Source organism: Diaphorina citri, unplaced genomic scaffold (genome assembly GCF_000475195.1).
Source record: "Diaphorina citri unplaced genomic scaffold, Diaci psyllid genome assembly version 1.1 scaffold787, whole genome shotgun sequence".
In the NCBI taxonomy this organism is placed as follows: Eukaryota; Metazoa; Arthropoda; class Insecta; order Hemiptera; family Psyllidae; genus Diaphorina; species Diaphorina citri.
The window spans coordinates 77,425-100,377 of record NW_007378220.1 but is presented as its reverse complement, the minus strand read 5'-3'; the positions used below and the strand labels follow the sequence as shown (position 1 = coordinate 100,377).

Sequence of the window (22,953 nt, the reverse complement as noted above, 5' to 3'; positions counted from 1 at the left end):
GCCAATCATACTATGGAGACGAACAGGAGAAGAGAAAGAGACAGGGAGCAGTTAGCAAGAGAACATCTAATTCCTGAGGGATCAATATTGATTTATTGTGCCGAGGAAAAATTAAAAGAATCACAGAAATAAGATCACAGAGAAAGAGAAAACGCCGACGGAACGTGAAATCACGGGTTCATTCCAGACGTATTGGCATGAAGAAGAAATAAAATTGCACTTTGAATTTCAATTTCTTATCAAGAAACAAGAAACACCGAAATATGTGAGAAATCTCTTGAAGTGGCATGAAGAAGAAATAAAATTGCACTTTGAATTTCAATTTCTTATCAAGAAACAAGAAACACCGAAATATGTGAGAAATCTCTTGACTTGAACGCAAAATTCAAAAGGCATGAAGAAGAAATAAAATTGCACTTTGAATTTCAATTTCTTATCAAGAAACAAGAAACACCGAAATATGTGAGAAATCTCTTGAACGCAAAATTCAAATTTTGAATTTTTGAAATTTTCACTGAAGGCCATATCGGAGCGAAAGGGTTTGTTTACCTTTTTTGAAAACCTCTCGTGCGCGTTAAAATGAGAAGGCGCGTTAAGGCCCGGTGCACATCGACCGGTTTTTGTTTTCGAATCGAACGTTTCCCATGTGAGAGACACCTGTAGTAGAGTCTGTATACCCGGGCCCTTCATCATGACCAGACGACCTGCAATGGGTTAAAATCAAAATATTATTTAGATATCTGTATTATCTGTAACTGCTGAAGTTTTTATCGCCCCGAAATCGAAGAGAAGTGCCTACAAGTTGGGAGAAAGCCAGCTGTCAGAAGCAGAAACTTCGTCTGTTGAGGACAAAGTTCGTGCCAGGCAGGAATCAAACCTGCAACCTAGCGCTTACCAGACTGGCACACCTTACCTTGTTTGGTGGTGCTGTGGTGGCTGAGACCGGTTAAAGCTGCATGGTTCCTGTCCCTACCAACAACAAAGATGGAGCCAACGATGAAATAACACGGTGAAAGCTACTACTACAATAATAACAACCTTACCTGGTGTAACGGGCGCGATACCCCCCCAAGCTAACTAGGCTAGCTGATGCTGTGGTGGCTGAGACCGGTTAAAGCTGCATGGTTCCTGTCCCTACCAACAACAAAGATGGAGCCAACGATGAAATAACACGGTGGAAGCTACTACTATAATGATAACAACCTTACCTGGTGTAACGGGCGCGACACCCCCCAAGCTAACTAGGCTAGCTAGATCTTACCTTGTATAACCAGTGAGATGAGGGTTTGTATAACTATAAGCAACTAGGCTAGCTAGATCTTACCTTGTATAACCAGTGAGATGAGGGTTTGTAGTTGTCGCGCGTCTATAGTTCCCACTACGACATTGAGTATGTGTCCATTGTTAACCACATGCTCCGGGAATTCATTATAAATATAAGGAACTAGATAACACAGAAGGTTGGCATCGTCTTCTTGACATAACTGAAATCAAACAGGCGAAAAAAAAAAATAGGTCGATTTTTGTTTTGTTATAAATTGGAGGTCAACGGTACTTGGAGGTTCGGGGGAAAAAAAATCGGAAAGAAAGTTATGTTATTTTCGTAATCTTTTCACAAATTTTGATAGAGGGAATTATAACAATGGAGGTCTTATGTATTGTTCCGAAATAGAAGAGAGGAGGAGGAATTTCAGGAATAGGAGAAAGCCAGCCGTCTCGAGAACGAACATTACCTGTTTGGGATAAAGTTCGCCCCGGTGTAAATCGAGATTAAGATTCTCAGTTGTTTTTATGAACCAACAAAATATGAAAATACAAAACAACTATCTAATCGAATGGAATATTCATTATAAATATAAGGAACTAGATAACACAGAAGGTTGGCATCGTCTTCTTGACATAACTGAAATCAAACAGGCGAAAAAAAAAATAGGTCGATTTTTGTTTTGTTGAATTCATTATAAATATAAGGAACTAGATAACACAGAAGGTTGGCATCGTCTTCTTGACATAACTGAAATCAAACAGGCGAAAAAAAAATAGGTCGATTTTTGTTTTGTTGTAAATTGGAGGTCAACGATACTTGGAGGATCGGGGGAAAAAAAATCGGAAAGAAAGTTATGTTATTTTCGTAATCTTTTCACAAATTTTGATAGAGGGAATTATAACAATGGAGGTCCTATGTATTGTCCCGAAATAGAAGAGAGGGAGGAATTTCAGGAATAGGAGAAAGCCAGCCGTCTCGAGAACGAACCTTACCTGTTTGGGATAAAGTTCGCCCCGGTGTAAATCGAGATTAAGATTCTCAGTTGTTTTTATGGACCAACAAATGATGAAAATACAAAACAACTATCTAATCGAATGGGATTGAAAAAAAACTGCCACGCCAAATGGTTAGCTTAACGCCTTAACAATAATAGAACAGTCGCGCTTACTTGCGTGATGTTTCAAAGTCATAGAGCAGGAAAAATGAGGACCAACGGAATTTTTCTTTTTCTGCTACGACTTCTAGATCCCGAGATAAATCGATTTAAAAAATACCGGAAAATCGTGAACTTTGACGTCACGGCATACGCTCTCGTAGGCGATCACGTCACATCAAATGTCCCGAGCAAAGCTCCCTCGCAGGAAATGCATTAATCTGTTTGTGCGCATGCATTTCTGCGCAATTCATGTTTGTGCGCATACGTTTCTGCGCATCTCCTGAGGGAGAATTTTTAATCATCTAAAAAGGAGTTTTTATCATCTAAACGGGAGTTTTTAAAATCTACTCCTTTTTGGATCACTAAAAACTCCTTTTTGGATCATTAAAAACTCCCTTTTGGATCATTAAAAACTCCCTTTTGGATTAGTAAAATATCGTTCTTGGATGATTAAAAATTCTCCCATTAGTTAAATCTCTCATTGAGTCATTGGTGAAATCCACTATAACTCTTGGATTAAAAAATCAAAAATATCAGCCAATCAGATTGCTTCAACCGAGAGTTAAATCTAAACCAAGTTTATACTCATATACATAAGTAATTTGTACATAAAATTGGAGAATTGGACACAACTATTGTAATTTGTAATACATGAATGGCTAATTAGTTTTTATTCATTAATTGGAATTTCATTACATTAAACTTCTATTTCATTGGCTTTTAAGCATCATTTGTTTATTTCTATTTATTAAACTGCATCAATAAACAGAACGTTTTGAATAATTTGTATTCTAAATAACGTCTTTTAGTCCATAATCCCATAACGTGTTTCTTCTCTACTATCAACAAGATGATGAGGATCTCAAATAGTAGACACCTTTGATTTTGTACAGTTTCACCAAGGTTACCAAACACCAAGAACATTTCAAGGTCAAAGACTTAATCTTAACTCTTACAAGTTTATCTCAAGAAGAACTGAAGCATCAATTTGAAACTTCAGTCTGATTTGCGAGCGAGAACTTGCGTTCATAAATACGGGCTTGTACTCCTCCAAAGTTGTTTCACTCAAGGACACTTTTAAGTCACGGCCTTGGAGACTCATAATTCTCCAAGGTCACGTTGGTGAGAATCGCAATTCAAGGTCACGACCTTGAGAATATTAAGCTTTCAAGGTTACGGCCTAGATAAATTCCAAGGACACTCCATAGTCAAAGACTTTAGAATCGTAATTCTCTCAAGGTCACATTCAAGGTCACGACCTTGAGAATATTAAGCTTTCAAGGTTACGGCCTAGATAAATTCCAAGGACACTCCATAGTCAAAGACTTTAGAATTGTAATTCTCTCAAGGACACGTCAAGGTCACGTCTGTGAGAATCGCAATTCAAGGTCACTTTACTCTTCAAGGTCACGGCCATGAGAATATCAAGTTTTCAAGGTCACTTCAATCAGTCCGAATCCGAATGGAGCACCGCGGGCGCTTTTTTCCGCTTCTTGGGCGCGGGTTTCACCTTGACCAGCTCCTCTTCACTTGACGAGTCGCTTCTAGACTCGGATGAAATATCCACCACACTCGCCGATGTCGCGCGACTTTGCCGCCCCGTGGAACCGCCCGAGTTTCTCGCGTTGGAGCTTCCACCGGTTCCGCCACCGCTGGAACGATTGACACGGCGACCGCGTTTGTTTGAATTGGATTTGCTGTTTGAGTTCTGATTGGAGCAGTTGTTGGTGGTGCTGGATGTTTCTCCCTCGTCTAGTAACGCGAACAGGTTAGAATAGAGCGTACGTTGTGTGTCTGAAATACAAACAATAATTTATTTAGATTCTCTATTGGTTATAATTGAAGGTACACAAATTAAATAAATTACAAAGGGCGAATATTGCCTGGGGCAATCTCTACCATTTAACCCTATACTAGCACATGTTCATGTACCAAACGAAAAGAGGTCTAAGTATTGACTCGGTGGTTTTTCCCCCTATTTTGTCTGGTATGTTTGATACACGATAACTCTCGAACGGTTCTTCCCATTTTAATGAAACTTGGCAAACGTTTTCTTCAACACTTAACTACTTACCTCAATTGATTTTGGACCCAAGAAGGAGTGAGAGTAAGTTCTACAGTTGACTGGACCACTAAATGTTTTGGGCAATCTCTACCATTTAACCCTATACTAGCACATGTTCATGTACCGAACGAAAAGAGGTCTAAGTATTGACTCGGTGGTTTTTTCTCCTATTTTGTCTGGTATGTTTGATACACGATAACTCTCGAACGGTTCTTCCCATTTCAATGAAACTTGGCAAACATTTTCTTCGACACTTAACTACTTACCTCAATTAATTTTGGACCCGAAAAGGAGTGAGAGTAAGTTCTACAGTTGACTGGACCACTAAATGTTTCTCTTACCTGTACAGCAGGCCTGTGCTATGTGTAGTGCGCGCTGCATGCGTGTGTTGAGGAATAGAACTTTACATCCGTATCTAACTCGCTCTAGATGTCCTAGAATACGCTCAGCACTGGGAGGGGTGACCCCGGCCTTGGCGCCTAAGCCTTGCCCCTGACCTCCTGAAATAATAACAAATAATATAAAATTGGGTTGGGTATTTCGTATTAAAGTTGAAGTTATGGGTACCTATGATGTGATTTTTGGTAATAATGCAACGGGGTAAAAGTAAGTGTTATTTGTTCATGCCCATAAATTCATACCTATGTGTTTATTCCAGCGGCCGGACTGGCAAAGCTAGCTACATACGTTATACTTGTAAAGAACAAATATATTGTGGAAAGGCCAGTGTACTTCGTTTCTGACCTCAGATTTGGATTTTTCACAACTTTTTACATAGGAATCGACCATTTATTAATAATTTTTACCCATTTGCAACTGCTCCATTGGATGTTCAAGTTTTGTTATAAAGTGAATCAAACCTAGTTTTGGCAACAACTTACCGTCAGATCTGTCAGGAGGCAGGATTCAAGTTCTTTGTCTATGTATGTACAGAATTCCTTGTATACAAAGCTCTTGTTATTGTTACTCCTGCGAAATCAGAAAGCCAAGTCACACACTATCACAATTTGCTCACATTTTACGCATTCCAACTTACACCCATATTTATGAACAAAATGCTGGCTCTCAAGTTCGTGCTAAGCATAGTCTGAAGGCATTTGATTGGTCAATTTAGACTTGGGACTGATCTAAGAACGATCATTCTTGTTCATAAATACGAGTGTTAATCTTACCTACATAATTATCCATTCAAGACAAGACAAGACAAGAAATAAGAATATATCACTAATAGCCTCTGAGGTTGCTTATCACAATTTCTAGTGTGTAGTTAAACAGGGCCAACCTCCAAATACATGTGGTTATCACGCCGGGTTCGATTCCCGGTGGAGTCGCAGTTTTTAGTCCGTCCTTCCTTTATTATTACAATAGTAATAAAAAGGTAAAAGGGACGGACTATTGTATTCGCTTCGGTGTCGTCTGTCTGTCCGTCTGTCAGTCTGTCCGTCTGTCCCCGTAGAAGGGACTTATCCAAACCTGGTCGACCTATATATCAAATTAAAGGTCTTTTTACCAGGATCACGAAAATGGTGGTGCAAATTTTGTCCAGGTTTTAGCGTTATCTATGTTAAGCTACGCCGAGCAAGGCCAATAAATGGATGGGTGACTTAAAGTTAATTGAGTAATTGTGGGATTTTTTTTTCACATTTTCTCACACAATTGAGCTCTGATCTTGAAATTTGTCGCGACGACCTATGAACTCAAAGCGAGAAAGTTTTAGATAACACTTCAGTCGATCATTTAAGACCGGTTTTAGCGTTACCTATGTTAAGCTACGCCGAGCAAGGCCAATAAATGGATGGGTGACTTGAACCGTATATTGGGAATAAAGGGAGAACGGGCTCTAGTCTTGATTTTAAATCATTACATGATAGTAAAATCAAACAAGAATAATAATAAACTGAATATTAAACAAATTAGGTAGGTACATAGGTACTGATTTTCTTTAATCACGATCGAATAAATTACGGGCTAAAAAATTCCCGGAGGGACGGACCCAGCTTGTTCAACTCTGTCAACTTTCCAGTCAGTTCTATTTCGCCAATTCTGTGAACGTCTATTCTCTCGACCTTCTTTACTTCATGTCGATCGGAATTGGTTAGGGAAAACTGTCACTATGATATGCAGAGAGGAAATGATGCTAATAATAAGCCCTCTTTGAAATGGTTCATTTTTTCAGAACTATGAGACCTAGGCTACGGGATCACATACCAGAGGTCCGCGTTCGATTCCCGAAGATATTTTCTAGGTTGGGAAGTTAGGGGCTAATTTGGCAGTGCAATAGTCCTAAACTAAAATGGACGCGGCACATCAGGGATCAGGAAGAGACCGCCTTAACATAATAATAGGGGCTGATTTGGAGGCTAACTAATTATTATTATACTATTTTAATGACTTACTCATTACTACTATTATTATTGGACATCTTGTTCGTGTTATTTCCGCTAGGTTCGCTAGCATAGGAGGACGTCTCACGACTGGACACACACAGATAGTAGAGTAGCAGGTAGCCGACACACGGTGCGGCTGTGTAGAGCTCGCTCAGTACACAGGCTAGCATGGAGAAGCGGGAATCGTCTTCACGCAGCTGACACATGGAGCGGAACAGAACGCACAGCGGCCGACCGATGCTGTCTTCTAGATACCTGTATATGGGGGTGAAAGAATAAATGAAACGACATTTATGACAAGCATTTATGCTCAACACAATTAAAATTCCTTTGTTCTTGTTCTTCTTCACTCTTCGCTTTCGGGACGATAAGACCTTTGCAGGTACAGTTCCCACTATAATATTGTCCTTCTCCGGGTCATAGCACAGCCAGTCATAAAACAGAGCTAGCTTACAGTTTGCTAATACTACTGGGGATGTACAAGACGTCAGTAGCCAGCCTATCACTGCCCATCTGAAATTGGAATAGAATAGAATATACCCTGTTTATACTGCCAAAATGAAACTGAAAAATCCCTTTACTCCCACAGTCCAAGCAAGGTCTTAGTAAAGGGAGAACGGGCTCTAGTCTTGATTTTAAATCATTACATGAAAGTAAAATCAAGAATAATAATAAACTGAATATCAAACAAATTAGGTAGGTACATAGGTACTGATTTTCTTTAATCACGATCGAATAAACTACGGGCTAAAAAATTCCCGGAGGGACGGACCCAGCTTGTTCAACTCTGTCAACTTTCCAGTCAGTTCTATTTTGCCAGTTCTATGAACGTCTATTCTCTCAACCTTCTTTACTTCATGTCGATCGGAATTGGTTAGGGAAAACTGTCACTATGATATGCAGAGAGAAAATAATGATAATAATAAGCCCTCCTTGAAATGGTCCATTTTTTCAGAACTATCAGACCTAGGCTACGGGATCACATTCCAGAGTTCCGCGTTCGATTCCCGAAGATATTTTCTAGGTTGGGAAGTTAGGGGCTAATTTAGCAGTGCAATAGTCCTAAACTAAAATGGACGCGGCACATCAGGGATCAGGAAGAGACCGCCTTAACATAATAATAGGGGCTAATTTGGAGGCTAACTTATTATTATTATTGTTATTATTATTATTGTTATTATTATTATATTATTTTAATGAATACATAAGTAATTTTAAATACATAAATAATACTGTTATCTTTACCTATACATTGTACTCATATTATGTATTTTATGTCAAATAAATTGTACAAATAAATTACAAATTACAAAATTACAAATGACTTACTCATTACTACTATTATTATTGGACATCTTGTTGGTGTTATTTCCGCTAGGTTCGCTAGCATAGGAGGACGTCTCACGACTGGACACACACAGATAGTAGAGGAGCAGGTAGCCGACACACGGTGCGGCTGTGTAGAGCTCGCTCAGTACACAGGCCAGCATGGAGAAGCGGGAATCGTCTTCACGCAGCTGACACATGGAGCGGAACAGAACGCACAGCGGCCGACCGATGCTGTCTTCTAGATACCTGTATATGGGGGTGAAAGAATAAATGAAATAGATTACCAGGGCCCTAAAGGGAGAAGTTGGGTTTTAGTAGGTCTAAAGGTTTTTTTTGCAATGGCCGTCTTGGGAAGATTTCCCCCTCTGCACAAAAAAAAAGTCAATTAATTTACGTACACTTCTGGCAAAAGGGAAGACAAAAGGAGCCCTTCTGTCCTTCTAAATGGAGTAAAAATATCCTTCTAAAATGAAAATTTTCATTGAATACTGATGATGCCCACGAGGGTGAAACATGTCCGTTTAAATGTGTAAAGAGGAAAAAAAAAACACATTATTGTAAAAACCAGTGAAGTCTGTCTTTTCATTTATGACATAGACAGAAAGAGGACAGGACGAGTAGAAAAACTAGCCAATCCGAGAACGAACTTGACTCTTAAGGAAAAGTTTGCCCCGGGCAGAATGGAAAATATGTAACCCGCCCGGGGCGGATTTTATCCTAAAGGGATGAGGTTAGGTCTCCAAAGGGTTGGCTTTCTCCTATCCTGTCTTCGTTCTCTCTTACCTTTCGGGACGATAAGACCTTGACAGTTACAGTTTCCTCTATCAAATCTCTTTAAAAAAAACGGCTGACTTTCTCCTATCCTGTCTTTCTTCACTCTTCGCTTTCGGGACGATAAGACCTTTGCAGTTACAGTTCCCACTATCAAAATTTAATAAATAAACTGAAGTTTTTTTTTTTTTTTTTTGCAATGGCCGTCTTTGGAAGATTTCCCCCTCTGCACAAAAAAAAAGTCAATTACCTAATTACGTACACTTCTAGCAAAAGGGAAGACAAAAGGAGCCCTTCTGTCCTTCTAAATCTAAATGGAGTAAAAATATCCTTCTAAAATGTAAATTTTCATTGAATACTGATGATGCCCACAGGGGTGAAACATGTCCGTTTAAATGTGTAAAGAGGGGGAAAAAAAACACATTCTTGTAAAAACCAGTGAAGTCTGAACATGTCCGTTTAAATGTGTAAAGAGGAAAAAAAAAACACATTATTGTAAAAACCAGTGAAGTCTGTCTTTTCATTTATGACATAGACAGAAAGAGGACAGGACGAGTAGAAAAACTAGCCAATCCGAGAACGAACTTGACTCTTAAGGAAAAGTTTGCCCCGGGCAGAATGGAAAATATGTAACCCGCCCGGGGCGGATTTTATCCCAAAGGGATGAGGTTAGGTCTCCGAAGGGTTGGCTTTCTCCTATCCTGTCTTCGTTCTCTTTTACCTTTCGGGACGATAAGACCTTGACAGTTACAGTTTCCTCTATCAAATCTCTTTAAAAAACGGCTCGCATTAAACAATTTAACCTAACCCTATAATAACACTAATCACTGCTCTAATTGTGAAAACTCCTTCTTGTGTTTAACCTAACCCTATATTAACCAGGGTCACTGCTTGTTTGTGCAAGTTCCTTTGGTAGCAATATTCCACGGACGTGACTTGTGCACAAGTACCCTGGGAACAATTGAATTATTATTTCTCCTTCTGATTTTGACAGACAAGAACCAGAACAGAGCTTAATTAGCCTTTAAAATGCTATGTTGCAGGTTTTATTCTGACTCCAGATGAATTATATCCTCAACAGATACAATTTATTCTTGGTACAGTTGTTTTACTTCTCTCTTGTCCTCATCTCTTTGATTTTGGGATTACTTTTGTTATATTGATAGATTCTGACGTGACTTTGTGAAGATTCATCTTGAAAAGAAGGACACAAATAGCTTTTACTCTTCACAGTTGGGGGAGGAGTTTTCCTTTTTGTGAAGCTTTCTTTTTCCTATGTGCAATTTTTTACACTGATGATGCCAGCAATGGTGAAACATGTCTGTATAAACAAACAATAAAAAAAACCCTCCCCCAACTGTGAAGAGTAAAAGCTATTTGTGTTCTTCATTACTTTTGTTGATATTTTTGTTGTTGCAGTTCCGCCATCAAATCTCTTGAGAGAGAAAAAAAAACTCTGTTACTCGGCTTCACATCACGATGAATAATAGCATGCTTCTCTCGCAGGTAAGTTAGTCCTTTGAGCACCTGAAAAGATGAATATGGGACTTGTTTTAATACTGAAGGAATGAATCACTAAGTTTATTTTCTTTTTTCTTTTTCTTTTCTTTTTTTTATCAAGGTAACATGTTTGTATTGTAAGCATTAGGTCATGGGTTTGATTCCCACCTAGTGTGAATTTTATACCAAATAGATAAGGTTTGTTCTCGGAACAGCTGGCTTTCTCCTGTCCTGTCTTAATTATCTGTTTGCTTTCAGGACAATAAGGCCAGAAGACCTTAACAGTTACAGTTCCCTGTATCAAACCTTTGAAAAAAAAAAAGACCTCTGCTGTGATACTTCCCAATAGATCACTGTTAGTTGGGCAATATTATCATGTAGTTGGTATGCAGGTGGGCAACCACCAAGGTATTTTAGGCAAATGTCTACAGGTTTTTTCCTGCCTCTTTCAGACTAGGTGAACTTCATGTGAGGTGGTGGGTAGCTTAGTAAAGAACAGAGGGTAAAACCCCCACCACTAAAAACCTCAGCAGTTATACAGTGAAATTAACCTCGAGCAAACAAACCCTAAGTAAGTTGTCACCTTACCGCAGATGTGATGGTGCCTAGAATGTGCTCGGGTATTTTGCCAGCTTTCTTCAGAATAAGATCCAGTGAGCCCCCGTCCATGTACTCCATGCAAATACTAATGTCTTGGTCACTGATGAAAGCTCCGTAGAATCCAACGATGTGTGCAAAGTTACACTCATGTAGAACTTTGAGCTCTCGGATAATTTGCTTCTTGATTGTTGGTTTGACTTCAAGGTGGATAAGCTGAAAATAATGAAGTTTTTAAATGGTAAGTTTTGATCTTTATTTAACTATGCCAAAAGCTTTTTTTTATATCTTATCCAACGATGTGTGCAAAGTTACACTCATGTAGAACTTTGAGCTCTCGGATAATTTGCTTCTTGATTGTCGGTTTGACTTCAAGGTGAATAAGCTGAAAATAATAAAGTTTTTAAATGGTAAGTTTTGATCTTTATTTAACTATGCCAAAAGCTTTTTTTTTTTTTTATCTCCTTAAACAATGGTTTCAAATCTTTTAGGGACAATGACCCACAATGTTAGTCCTCTCTTAAAATAAATGCTTAAAAAATCAAAGTTCTCTCTCTCTTTCTCTCTCTCTCTCTTTCATGAGCATGGATAAGTTGCTTTTTTGTAGCCTTAGGCTTGTGACATATGTCTCTTTTGTTCTCTCTCTCTCTCTCTCTCTCTCTCTCTCTCTCTCTCTCTCTCCTACTCTCCTCTCTCTCTCTCTTTCTTCTCTCTCATGAGCATGGATAAGTTGCTTTTTTTGTAGCCTTAGGCTTGTGACATATGTCTCTTTTATTGAATAAAACCACTAAGTAGGGTAAATGAAATGGTACACTTCGCACGTATGAGTGCGACAGTGATCCTAATTTTTTTTACATGCCGCACTTATAAGTGAGACACCCTTGGAGCCTACTTTAAATCACTGTACCCCACCTAAAAAACGTACCATTTATTCGCCCACCTGTACCATACGCCACATAAGTCTGAACTGGACAAACTTTTTCAAAGAGCAATCTCTACCATTTAACCCTATACTAGCACATGTTCATGTACCGAACGAAAAGAGGTCTAAGTATTGACTCGGTGGTTTTTTCTAAATGTTTCTCTTACCTGTACAGCAGGCCTGTGCTATGTGTAGTGCGCGCTGCATGCGTGTGTTGAGGAATAGAACTTTACATCCGTATCTAACTCGCTCTAGATGTCCTAGAATACGCTCAGCACTGGGAGGGGTGACCCCGGCCTTGGCGCCTAAACCTTGCCCCTGACCTCCTGAAATGACAACAAAGAATAAAAAATTGGGTTGGGTATTTCGTATAAAAGTTGAAGTTATGGGTACCTATGATGTGATTTTTGGGGGGTTAGGTATAATCGATATTTTTTTTTCTTTCGATTAATCGAATTATCGATTTCGATTATTTTGAAATATTTTCTAAACCCCTCAAGCGAACGGGCCTAAAGGGGGGAAAAAAAGGTAAGAAACATATGAACACTATTAGAACTTTCGGAATCTTACCTCTTTTCCGTTTGTTGGGTGAGGTGGCAGGACATCTCGTTGAGAGGAGATCCGACAATATTTCCGCCAACAGGTCCGCATCCGTCTGACACCAATGTTGAAGTATAGACACCACGAACATATCAGATAGGGGCTTCACTTCCCGACATAGAACTTGCTTCAGGGAATCCTCATCAGGTCTACGAGAGAAACAATCAATAAAATTAATTGACGGACTGCCCAAAGTTTGGTTTGCCAAAACGACACAGCATACTTCTCACACAAAATGGTTACAGTTAAAATAAGATTGAAAATACTTTCATATAAAGGGGTCATTAGTAGACTCCACGAGCTGGAGTATTTCTATCTGCTCAATTGATTGTGTACTACATGTGGAATTTAATAAAGTAGACACCACGAACATATCAGATAGGGGCTTCACTTCCCGACATAGAACTTGCTTCAGGGAATCCTCATCAGGTCTACGAGAGAAACAACCAATAAAATTTAATGACGGACTTCACAAAGTTTGGTTTGTCAAAACGACACAGAATACTTCTCAGACAAAATGGTTACCTACAGTTTTGTTTGTTTTACAAAATGGTTACCTACAGTTAAAATAAGATTGAAAATACTTTCATATAAAGGGGTCATTAGTAGACCTCCACGAGCTGGAGTATTTCTATCTGCTCAACTGATTGTGTACTACATGTGGAATTTAATAAAGTTTGGCTCAAATTGCTGCACTTTTATCTGAGAAAAGGAAGAAAACTTTTGGGCACGTAAAATAAATAAATAAAATAAAATAAAAACTGCCTGCAGATCCAGACCCAGATCTCCATAATCCGCACCATCTCAATGAGATTGAGAGGCACTAGGAAGATGATCCAAACTATTCCATGGGAAGATGGGACCCACTTGTAATTCAAGTTTTAAAATGTAATTTTTAATCCAAAATAAAGTTATTATACTTTTACATTCATAGAAAAAAATTTCTACCATTTTTTTTTTTCCACGAACCCCCAGAAAAGTGCTTTTTTACTACACTTTTAGGACTTACTTTTCTTGTTTCAAGAGTAACAGACCATAATCCGCACCATCTCAATGAGATTGAGAGGCACTAGGAAGATGATCCAAACTATTCCATGGGAAGATGGGACCCACTTGTAATTTAAGTTTTAAAATGTAATTTTTAATCCAAAATAAAGTTATTATACTTTTACATTCATAGAAAAAAATTTCTACAATTTTTTTCCACGAACCCCCCAGAAAAGTGCTTTTTTACTACACTTTTAGGACTTACTTTTCTTGTTTCAAGAGTAACAGGATGGCAGACAAGGCCTCCGCGTGGAAGGAGAACTTCAGTCTGGGTAGAATAGGTAGAATCTGAGCGAGAGCAATATCATGCGCTGAGAATAACTGCCATAGACACATCTGCTCGAACGTTTCCCATGTGAGAGACACCTGTAGTAGAGTCTGTATACCCGGGCCCTTCATCATGACCAGACGACCTGCAATGGGTTAAATAATATAGAACTAAGATACCTGCAATGGATTGCCCACTGCACTCAGGATTTCTTGCTCATAATCCTCCTGTAGTATTAACTCGACTATCCGTTCCATAGCTAAACATCTGAGGGGGAAAAAACAGAACAGGTTTTGAAGTGTACTGTTTTGTACAATGCTTATGGTACCTGAGATCAATCAATGTGATTTAAGATACCATGTATCTTAAGGCTAAATATCTTAAGGCATGGTATCTTAAGGCTAAATAATTGAGAAATCACATTGATAGAATTTGAAGATTGAAGTATATCGTTTATATCAACAGATTGTTCACAAATATTGGAAATGATCAAGGGATAGAGCGGCAACTGGCATCAGCCACTCGCTCTGAATTCTATTAAGTAACATTTTACAGTATGGGAATTATTTTGTTTAAAGGAAAATGCAAAATAAATAAGGGTTTGATTATTTACCAGAGTCGACAAAAAAATTTGCACTCGTATTTCAATAGCAAATAATTCAATGGGGGTAACTTAATGGTTTTATTTTCTTTACCCAGCACCGAAATGAGAGACACACTTCGGGATGAGCATGTTACGGCACAGACCACACGAGTCTCACTTACTTGACTTCAGAATCGTTCTCTCCATACAGGGTACTCATATGAGATTTCATATCTACACTCAGCAGATCACTACAGGGTGGTAGCGGTGCCGAGTTAATGGGGGCGCCCCCAGGGCTGGGCTTGACTCGCTTGCTGTTTGTATTGTTCAGGGTGGGCGTGTTATCTTCTTCGTCGTCGCTGAACACGGCCTCCTTTCCTCCTCCTCCTCCCCCTCCACCTCCTCCCGGCCCTGGAAATAATAAAGGTGAAAAAAAATTAGTCCCATTATGCCAACAAAGGTAGCTTTTGATTATACCTATAACATATCCAAATTTGAATAAAATCGCAGCGGCCGGGGGCCGCATTATATTTCTTTTTTTACTCAGCTTACATAGCCGGCCTTGCCAGGGCCGAAGGCTGCATTATGATTAACACCAGATCTGTTACCAAAAGGTGCGGCCTTCGAAGGCCGCAATATTTTATTCTTTACAAGTATAACATAGCTAGCTTTGCCAGCGGCTGAAGGCCGATCAGATAAACACATATGAATTTATGGGCATGAACAAATAACACTTACTTTTACCCCGTTGAAAAATTACCCAAAATCACATCATAGGTACCCATAACTTTAAATTTATATGAAATACTCAACCACACCGGGGGTTTAGCTCTACTAACGGTGATGCGTTAGATTTTTTTTTCAACTCACCAGGCGGGGACGGGGGTGAGCGGCAGAATACACCGAAGATATCCTGCACCATGGCTCTCAACTCTGCATCTAGCTTGGCCGAATCAAACACGGAGCCCAGGGTTGGCAACGGTAGTACTCGCTTCTCTAGGATCTGATGCAGAGAGGAGACCACGCCTGCCTTGATATGCTCGGTCAGGGTCGGATGAAAATTGAGGATGATCTGAAATACGAAGACATAGGGATTTAATTTTTTTCTTTCTTTTTTACACTAAATGTAAATGTAAATGCAGTTTCTTTGTGTTATTATATCACAACTTTGGTGCTCACTGCAGCATTGTAGGATTTTGTCCAATATGTATCTCAATAATCCTAAAATCCAATGTTTACCTACCATGCTGGCACCGGTCGCTATGCGCATTTATATGTCATAGCTACTCATTTTCCTCACGAGGCTGAGTGGGCCCCGCAACAGCCAGTCACGGAATCAATCATTTGCATGATACAAATTTCTTGACCCCGCCGAGAATCGAACCCGGGTCTCCCGCCTGAAGGCGAGCGCAGTGATCACTACGCCATGGGAGCTGACTTTTACACTAAATAATATCGTCAGCTCCCATGGGCGTAGTGTCCACTGCGCCCGCCTGGCACGCGGGAGAGACCCGGTTCTAAATTATTCCCGGTGGGGGTTCAATTAATTGTATCATGCAAATGATTGATTCCGTGACTGGCTGTTGCGGGGCCCAATCAGCCTCTTTACGGAAAATAAAAAAAAAAAAAAAAAAAAAAAAAAAAACAGCTCGGTAGTTATACCCACTGTAGGACAAAGTTTAACACTGAATACTTTCAGATTTTCATTAATAAATAAGAAATAGTTTTTACTCTCTCCTGACTGTCTGGCTAGGGGACGTTAAACAGAGAGTAGACTAGCGTCTGGCTGTGGGACTATAAACAGGGAGGAGAACAGCTAACCCTAACCAGCCTAGCAGGCTGGCAGTTTTTCAAAGGGTTTTCTCTGCTTTTAAAGACCAAGCACAAGTCCTCACGATGGTTGACTGCGGTTCAGGACGAGCCAGCCAATTTAACATGGCTAGAGCTAGAGACCATCACCCCGGTGTATAGCAGATACAAAAAGACATCATTCTTTTCTTTATTCTGCTATTGCCATTCGGCGAAAGCTAAAGCCGCTACAACAACAACAATCTCCTTATTTCTCCTTATTTCTATAATAATGTGTTCCTAATTTGTCATGTACCTATGTATATTATATGAAATAAAGAGATGTATATGTAAAAAGAAAAAAAAAAAGCAAGTACCTATTTTTTATATATAAAAAAAAAAAATGTATATGTAAAAAAAAAAAAAAAAAAAAAAAAAAAACATTAGAGATATTTGGAAAATCCTACAATGCTGCAGTGAGCACCAAAGTTGAGATATAATAACACATTTGACTTTATAGATAACTTTAGGTAGGTACTCACCCTACACAGGAAGTCAAGTAGACCGGCCGTGATACTGGCATGCTTTGGAATTGAATTCGACATGAGAAGAATAGCAGGCTCTGAAACACAACATTACAATGGTTCAATTGAGAGGCGCGCAGCAAGAAGGGCAAAAATGAGAATGGTTTATTTTGACGTAACTATAAAGATATCTTCCTTTTGTTCCTATATAAGTACTTCCAATGGTACTTTTCAGGAACGGTTTGAATGATTTATTTCATTAAAATTCTTGCAAATGTAGCAAAATCGCGTTTTCGGGAAATCGCATTTAAAGTTTTTCCTACTAATACAAGTGTTGTTTGTTTACAAAAAGGATTTTTTCGTGTAACTTCGTGAAAAATCGAAATGTTAGTACTTGGTTCACAAAATTTCTCTTAAAAACAAAAGAGGTAATTGCACAAGCATTATTATGCTTTTTTTTAAGATACCTTGTACCTTGGCACTGCTTTCACATTACTTCAAGGCACATTCTTTTCCATCTGCACCTATCCAAAAATAAAATAGTTTGGTAAGAAAATGTCTGCCTTGGCCAGGATTCGAACCCAGCACCTCCAGGTTGCACCTTGGCATTTGCTTTCACATCACTTCAAGGCACATTCTTTTACATCCATACCTATCCAAGAATGGAAAAGTTTGCTTAAAAAATGAAATTTCTGCCCTGGCCAGGATTCAAACCCAGCACCAGTGCTCTTGACCACTGGGGCATGGAGGTGGGCATTAGGAGCACATTAGCATCTGGAAAATATAAAAAAACTGCTTTTCTGTGACAACTTCCAGTCTTATTATTATGTTAAGGAACAAAATTCCGCGTCGAATAAGCCTGTATACGCAAAAAGGGCAAAAGTCGACTTTTGACCTTCTTGCTGCGCGCCCCTCAATTATACCCTGCTGGGCCACATGAACAAAAATATGATAGAAATCCCTACAACTTTTGTTTTCTGAAAACTGTGAAGAGGTTTGACAGAGGGAACTGTAACTGCTGAGGTCTTATCATCCGGAAAGTGTAGAGAGGACAGGATAGGAGAAAACCAGCCGCTTCGAGAATGAACCTTGTCTGTTCAAGATAAGATGCGCCCCGGGCAGGAATCGAACCCGCGAGTAAACGCTTGCAAAACACCTACAACTGGGACGTGTTAAATCTACAGAAATTAAATTCTACTTTGGTCTCTACATTGCTTATAATGAGCTCTTGTGGAAATGGGGTAGGTACCCGGGTAAAGCCATGTATTATCAGAGGGACAGTTAGTAAAGTCGTATACCACTTGCCATGCAGAAGGTCCCGGGTTCGATTTCAAGAATCAACTAAAAAAGTTATTTCGATTGAAAATAGCTCAATGGGTTACTTTCTGGTTCTGCTGTTCACATGGGAAGTATTGTGTCTCTCACCCATCCGGTGAGGGACATACTATTCATACTATGCACGAAAGGAAGGACATGTTATGACACAGACTACACGAGTCTAATGTACAACTTACCTATGTTCATAATATTGTCCTTCTCTGGGTCATAGCACAGCCAGTCATAAAACAGAGCTAGCTTACAGTTCGCTAATACTACTGGGGATGTACAAGACGTCAGTAGCCAGCCTATTACTGCCCATCTGAAATTAGAATAGAATAGAATATAACCTGTTTATACTGTCAAAATACCCGCGAGTAAACGCTTGCAAAACACCTACAACTGGGACGTGTTAAATCTACAGAAATTAAATTCTACTTTGGTCTCTACATTGCTTTTAATGAGATCTTATGGAAATGGGGTAGGTACCCGGGTAAAGCCATGTACTACCAGGAGCACAGTTAGTAAAGTTGTATACCACTTGCCATGCAGAAGGTCCCGGGTTCGATTTCAAGAATCAACTGAAAAAGTTATTTCGATTGAAAATAGCTCAATGGGTTACTTTCTGATTATGGTGTTGTCGTGTTGACCCAGCAGCCACATGGGAAGTATTGTTTCTCTTCTCACCCATCCGATGGGGGACATACTATTCATACTAAGCACGAAAGGAAGGACATGTTATGACACAGACTACACGAGTCTAATGTACAACTTACCTATGTTCATAATATTGTCCTTCTCCGGGTCATAGCACAGCCAGTCATAAAACAGAGCTAGCTTACAGTTTGCTAGTACTACTGGGGATGTACAAGACGTGAGTAGCCAGCCTATCACTGCCCATCTGAAATTGGAATAGAATAGAATAGAATATAACCTGTTTATACTGCCAAAATGAAACTGAAAAATCCCTTTACTCCCACAGTTCAAGCAAGGTCTTGGGTATGTACATTGCTTTTAATGAGATCTTATGGAAATGGGGTAGGTACCCGGGTAAAGCCATGTACTACCAGGAGCACAGTTAGTAAAGTTGTACTCGTATACCACTTGCCATGCAGAAGGTCCCGGGTTCGATTTCAAGAATGAACTGAAAAAGTTATTTCGATTGAAAATAGCTCAATGGTGGTGTTGTCGTGTTGACCCAGCAGCCACATGGGAAGTATTGTGTCTCTTCTCACCCATCCGATGGGGGACATACTATTCATACTAAGTACGAAAGGAAGGACATGTTATGACACAGACTACACGAGTCTAATGCAAACTTACCTATGTTCATAATATTGTCCTTCTCCGGGTCATAGCACAGCCAGTCATAAAACAGAGCTAGCTTACAGTTTGCTAATACTACTGGGGATGTACAAGATGGATGTAGCCAGCCTATCACTGCCCATCTGAAATTGGAATAGAATAGAATATACCCTGTTTATACTGCCAAAATGAAACTGAAAAATCCCTTTACTCCCACAGTCCAAGCAAGGTCTTAGGTATGTATTTGGTATAGAATAAATTCACAAATTACAAATAAAAACCTTGCTTGGATTAAAAAAAAAAAAGAAAAAAAAATATAATTCAAGTTAAAAAAGAAGAAAAAAATGGTCTGGCTGGGGGACTTTAAAAATTTCCCTCGCTTAAACAGCACGGTTGAGTGCGAACGGCATCCACTCGAAAAATTTCTGTAGCCAAAACCAAATGTCAGCCCAAAGTAATAACGCCAGTGCTGATTGAGAGGCTGACGAAAAACGCCGACCCCGTCTGTACACGGGAAAAAGCGAAGGTAAAGAAGAAGATTGAAGATCAGACGCCATCTGATGAGAGACATACTACGAGATGGGCATGCTCATTCACTATTAACTTTATTCACTCCTAACACATCTCTAGAAGGAAGTGTAATGTAATGGCTGTTCGATTTGTTCATGAATTGTAAATAAATAAATCTGAGTATTTTGTTGAAAAAAAGTGAGTTCACTTACCTAGGTATAATGTCACTACATAGAAGTTCATTGGTGGGATGTATAACTCCTACAATGAATCGAATCACATCATAACGTAATGCTTGTGATTCTGTAGTTGAGAGATACTGAAACCAAAACACAACATTCATTTATTTATTTGACAACTAAGTCTAAGATCCGTCGCATGTTGGAAGCATAGTCGCGTGACTGTTGATAGCGCGTAGTCGCCTGAAAAAGCAAACCTATGATTTTTTTTTTCTTTTTTATTTGGTACAATTTATTCGGCATACAATACAATACATAATACAATGAGTATAATTATAGCTAATGAAATGTATTATTTTTGTACTTCAAAAGAAAAAAGTGAATGTATTTTAGTGGATATACCCCAACGTTATGGACTTTCGTCTGTGTTAACGTTGGGGTGAATAATCTTGAAAGTTCAGGGTTCCGCAAAGATGTTCACCTTTTGAAAAGGGTTCCGCGGGCCAAACTAATTAAGAAACACTGATTTATTTGACAACTAAGTCCAAGGTCCGTCGCATATTGGAAGCATAGTCGCGTGACTGTTAATAGCGCGTAGTCGCCTGATAAAGCAAACCTATGAAAATGATACAGATTATCGGGATTCGAACCTGGTATCTTCTGCATGACAAACAAGCACAATACCACTGGGCACGGTTACCCTGAACACCGTATTCTACGGTGTTTTACCCACACAAACCCATGTATGAAAACATCTCCAATATCTCCATTGAATGAGAGACAGACTCTTTAATTTTTGGAATTTTTTCATTAAGCAAATAGCAAAATTTCAATCAGAGACCCCTCTTTCGGATAACCATTGAAAATATAAAAGCGTCCCGTGGCGTCGTGGCAGCAAGAGTGGTCGCGCTATTACGTCCAAAGGGTAAAAAATCAAGGGAACCTAGAAAAGCTCTGGATAATAAAATACACCTTACCTGTTTGGTGAACCAATCCTGATATCGCTTCTGTAGACCGAATTTAACATTGGACGTCAGGAACACGAGTTTCCTCTCCATTTCTGGCGTCAGGCGAGACTGTAGAAAGCGACGCGACGTACGAGTCTGAAGAATTTGAAGAATTCCTGTGAAATAAAATAAATACAGATGAGAAAAAATAAGATAGACTGGAAAAGAATAAAATAAATTAAAAATTAAAAGAGATGAGAATAAAATAAAATGGGATAAAATATATACAGATGAGAATAAAATAAAATAGAATGGAAAAGAATAAAATAAATTAAAAGAGATGAGAATAAAATAAAATGGGATAAAATAAATACAAATGAGAAGAAAATAAAATAGACTGGAAAAGAATAAAATAAATTAAAAGAGATGAGAATAAAATAAAATGGGATCAAATAAATACAGATGAGAATAAAATAAAACAGACTGGAAAAGAATAAAATAAATTAAAAGAGATGAGAACAAAATAAAATGGGATAGAATAAATACAAATGAGAATAAAATAAAATAGATAGACTGGAAAAGAATACAATAGATTAAAATAACCAGCCTGCTGGTAGTTACTCAATTCAAGTAGCAACTCAATTGTCCTCACGAGTTTGAGTGCACTTCATATTTGAAGAACAGAAACGAAAAAAACGTCTACTTTACCGGGAGTCGAACACGGGACCTTCCGTGTGCAAGTCTACTCACTGGACTACGAAGGTTGCTCATTTACGGCCTGGTCCACAAAGTGAGTTTAACAATTAGGTAGATTGCTTAATCCAAGAGTAAAACTTAAATAGCGTTTGACCAGGGCCGGATTACCCATAAGGCAGAATGGCAGACTGCCACGGGCCCCGCGCTTTTGGGGGCCCCGCGCTTTGAGGACTTACACTAGATATTATGGGTTTTTTCTAAAAAAAAGAATGTTGCATGATATTTTGCATGAAAGATGTGCTCACAAACAGCAAACAGTTGTGACGTCACAATGGGCAGTAACGCTTGCGCACAACGAACGAAGCGGGAGTCAGAATCATGACGTCATCGCCTACAACAACTTCAGATTTAACAGCTGAAGTTTTTAGCTTAGGGGGTTTTTTTTATTGTTAAGTGAATCTGAAAGATACTCTTAAAATAATTTTGTCTGAGTCTAATGAATCTATCAAATCCGAGTCCAGTGAATGGGATTTTCATATCCATCCAATCCAGATACTTGAATCCATTTGTCTGGCTTGTTGCACGCGGGAGACCCGGGTTCTAAATATTCCCGGTGGGGTCAAATAATTGTATCATGCAAATGATTGATTCCGTGACTGGCTGTTGCGGGGCCCAATCAGCCTCGTGAGGAAAATGAGTACCTAGCTAATATAAATGCGCATAGTGACCGGTGTCAGCATGGTAGGTAAACATTGGGTGCTGAGATTATTTGGACATTTATCTGGCTAGGGGACGTTAAACAGAGAGTAGACTAGCGTCTGGCTGTGGGACTATAAACAGGGAGGAGAACAGCTAACCCTAACCAGCCTAGCAGTTTTCTAGTAGGGAGGGGGGTAGGTCCTGGGGGCCCCGCGCCTTTGAAACTGCCCCGGGCCCCGCGGGGGGCTAATCCGGCCCTGCGTTTGATCTCACTTTGTGAAACCAGCCATTAAGGGTTTGATTTTTACTTACCTGTAAATTTGGGACTCAAAGTTTGTGGCTGATGAATCATTTGCCTCCACAGGGCTTCGAACTCGGGTATCCTTGCTACGTTCTGCAGGAGTCTAACCAGATCCCGACCTGAAATAAAATAGAACAGTGCTTGCATTAGTACTTGATTCAGAAAATTTCTTTTGAACACCAAAGAGGTAATCGC

At 39.3% G+C, this 22,953-nt stretch overlaps 1 protein-coding gene across 1 annotated transcript; it reads right to left on the bottom strand.

Moving 5' to 3' along the window:
- Nucleotides 1-3,428: 3,428 nt before the first annotated feature.
- On the bottom strand, nucleotides 3,429-22,905 carry LOC103512074 (integrator complex subunit 3 homolog). The gene is made up of 13 exons (XM_026825658.1): nucleotides 22,770-22,905; nucleotides 21,093-21,238; nucleotides 20,149-20,255; nucleotides 18,898-19,022; nucleotides 16,823-16,902; nucleotides 15,363-15,564; nucleotides 14,675-14,903; nucleotides 14,097-14,176; nucleotides 13,847-14,054; nucleotides 12,565-12,743; nucleotides 12,162-12,320; nucleotides 3,683-4,217; nucleotides 3,429-3,572 (listed from the first exon to the last, which is right to left on the bottom strand). Exons 1-12 carry the CDS (start codon nucleotides 22,903-22,905, stop codon nucleotides 3,871-3,873), a joined length of 1,998 nt encoding a protein of 665 aa, XP_026681459.1. The 3' UTR covers nucleotides 3,429-3,572; nucleotides 3,683-3,870.
- Nucleotides 22,906-22,953: the final 48 nt, after the last annotated feature.